This window comes from Belonocnema kinseyi, chromosome 9, assembly GCF_010883055.1.
Source record: "Belonocnema kinseyi isolate 2016_QV_RU_SX_M_011 chromosome 9, B_treatae_v1, whole genome shotgun sequence".
Taxonomy (NCBI): Eukaryota; Metazoa; Arthropoda; class Insecta; order Hymenoptera; family Cynipidae; genus Belonocnema; species Belonocnema kinseyi.
The window spans coordinates 60,478,342-60,481,011 of NC_046665.1; the positions used below are offsets into that span (position 1 = coordinate 60,478,342).

Here is a 2,670-nt window from a genome sequence, read left to right on the forward strand (position 1 = left end):
TCGAAACTCTTTGACCCTCTAGGGTTGCTAGGCCCCGTCATTGTTGTAGGCAAAATTATAATTCAACAGCTGTGGAAACATCAGTTAGGATGGGACGATCAAATTTCACCTTAGGTTCATGAAATGTGGTTAGAGTATAAGAAGCAATTGCCTTTACTTAATACTGTGAGATACCAACGATGTATAGTTCTCAATTCTTCGATTGACAGCCAATTGCATGGTTTTTGCGACGCGAGCGAGAAGGCGTACGGTGCTTGTTTGTATCTTCGTTCGACAGATAATCGCGGAAATTACCATTGTGAGCTCATATGCTCTAAATCACGCGTCGCTCCGCTCAAAACAATGACCTTGTCAAAACTCGAGTTATGCGCCGCCGCACTACTCGTTCAGTTATTTAATTCCACGATTCGCTCTCTTCAGATAGACTTTTCGAAGAAGGTTTTTTGGTCAGATTCGACGATCGCGTTAAATTGGATAAATTCTCCACCTCACACACTATTAACTTTCATAGCTAATCGAGTTTCCGAAATTCAAGCAACGACTAAGCCTACAGACTGGCGACACGTTCCCACTCTCGATAATCCCGCGGATTGTATATCGCGCGGTCAAGGTCCTCACGATTTTTTAACTAACACTCTTTGGACACACGGTCCGCAGTGGTTGAGTTGTCACGAAAACAATTGGCCTCAATTTGATTTCAAGCTTTCAGAGGTCCCAGAAAAACGTTCACCAAAAACCGTGGTATCGTTTAAGATTACTCAAGCAGGTATTAATATTATCATAAAATACAGCAACTTTAAAAAACTACAACATGTCATCGCGTATTGCGTGAGATTTATCAGAAATGTAAAGATTAGAGTCAAGACTTCTAGACAAATGGGTCCACTTGTACCAAACGAGCTCAATTCAGCATCACGTATAATATTAAAATGGACACAATATGAGGTTTCTTCTTCAGAAATCCGGGCTTTATCTAAAGGTAAACAAGTGGATCAGAAAAGCAGTCTCTTCCGGTTGAATCCATTTTTAGACGATGGTTTAATTAGGGTCGGCGAAAGATTAGATCGGGCCCCGATCCCTGAGTCCCAAAAACATCCGATCATTCTCCCTAAAAATCATCACGTCACGAAATTAATCATCCGGGATGAACATCTTAAAAAATTACATGCTGGAATGAATGCAACATTGTACGGAGTTCGAGAGACGTATTGGCCTATTGATGGACGAAATGCGACTCGACTCATTATTCGAGAATGCGTCACGTGTTTCCGAGCGAAGCCACGTGAAGTAAACTATTTAATGGAAAATTTACCGAAAACTCGACTTTCATTAACACAACCTATTTTTGATGTGGGCGTTGACTTTTGTGGTCCATTTTACACAAAGGAGCATCGTCATCGCAATAGGACAAAAATAAAAACGTACGTATCGGTGTTCGTTTGCTTTGCTACAAAAGATGTTCATTTGGAATTAGCAAGTGACCTAACGACAGACGCGTTCCTCGCCTGCTTAAAACGCTTCTTTGCACGTCGCGGAATTGCACAATCTATGAATTCAGACAATGCTAAGAACTTTGTTGGAGCGAACAATGATTTAAAGAAAGTGTCGAAGCAGTTAACTGAAATGATTGAAAGTAATAAAGATCAGGAATTTTTATCAAGTAAGGAAATTAATTGGCGTTTCATACCGCCTAGAGCACCTCACTTTGGAGGTCTTTGGGAGGCTGGGGTAAAATCCTTCAAGTATCATTTTGTTCGAATAGCTGGAAACACATTGCTCACGTATGAACAACTGCATACATATGTCATTGAGATTGAGGCAATCCTCAATTCGCGTCCTCTCACCCCATTGTCTTCCGATCCTAACGATATCCTCCCACTCACTCCAGCTCATTTCTTGATTGGGAGTTCTTTGACTGCTTTACCGCAAGAAGATTTACGTCTTGTTCCAGAATACCGCCTAAACTGTCGGGACTTGGTTCAACAAAAGAGACAGCATTTCTGGAACCGATGGCAAAAGGAATATTTAAATGAGATGATCGCACGCAGCAAGTGGCAATCGACGACTCACCAAGACAACATCGCTATCGGGACTCTTGTGGTTGTCAAGGAAGACAATCTCCCCCCTTTGAAGAGGAGTCTCGCACGCATCATCGAGATTCACCCTGGACAAGATGGAATCGTCCGAGAAGTAACTTTTAAGGGTAAATCTGGTATCGCTAGAAGTGCGTTGAAAACATTGTATCCATTACCCATCGACTAAATGTATACATTCTACGGTTATACATTCTAACTATAATTTTAATTCACGACTTTTTATTATTTTATTTCGAACGTCAATCGCTCAAAAGAAGCCGGCATGTTACGTCGTAACAATATTTATTCTGTATATTCATTTTAATTTTATTTATAATTTTTTGGTCAATTTTCTTTTCTTCGACAAATTCTCTCTGTCTCGGAAACACTTAAAGGTATTTTGATCCCACTAAGCAGTGTGAGCACAGCTGTTAAGAGGATGCCTCGGGAAATTTGTACTTTCTACTTTTAAGAATTAGGATTTATTTAGGGATTGATGTTATCTCAAATACTTTGAGTTTCGAATTTTCTTCGCTTTGAAAATTTTAGATTTATAGATTTACGAGTTAGCCTATTCCTTTTATGCCAAGCACGT

At 40.1% G+C, this 2,670-nt stretch overlaps 1 protein-coding gene across 1 annotated transcript; it reads left to right on the forward strand.

The window, feature by feature from the left end:
• Positions 1–123: 123 nt before the first annotated feature.
• LOC117180562 lies at positions 124–2,262 on the forward strand. The gene has a single exon (XM_033373057.1). It carries the CDS (start codon positions 124–126, stop codon positions 2,260–2,262), a length of 2,139 nt encoding a protein of 712 aa, XP_033228948.1.
• Positions 2,263–2,670: the final 408 nt, after the last annotated feature.

Coding starts and splice junctions, on each gene's coding strand:
- LOC117180562 (XM_033373057.1), top strand. CDS start 124: ATGTGGTTAGAGTATAAGAAGCAATTGCCTTTACTTAATACTGTGAGA.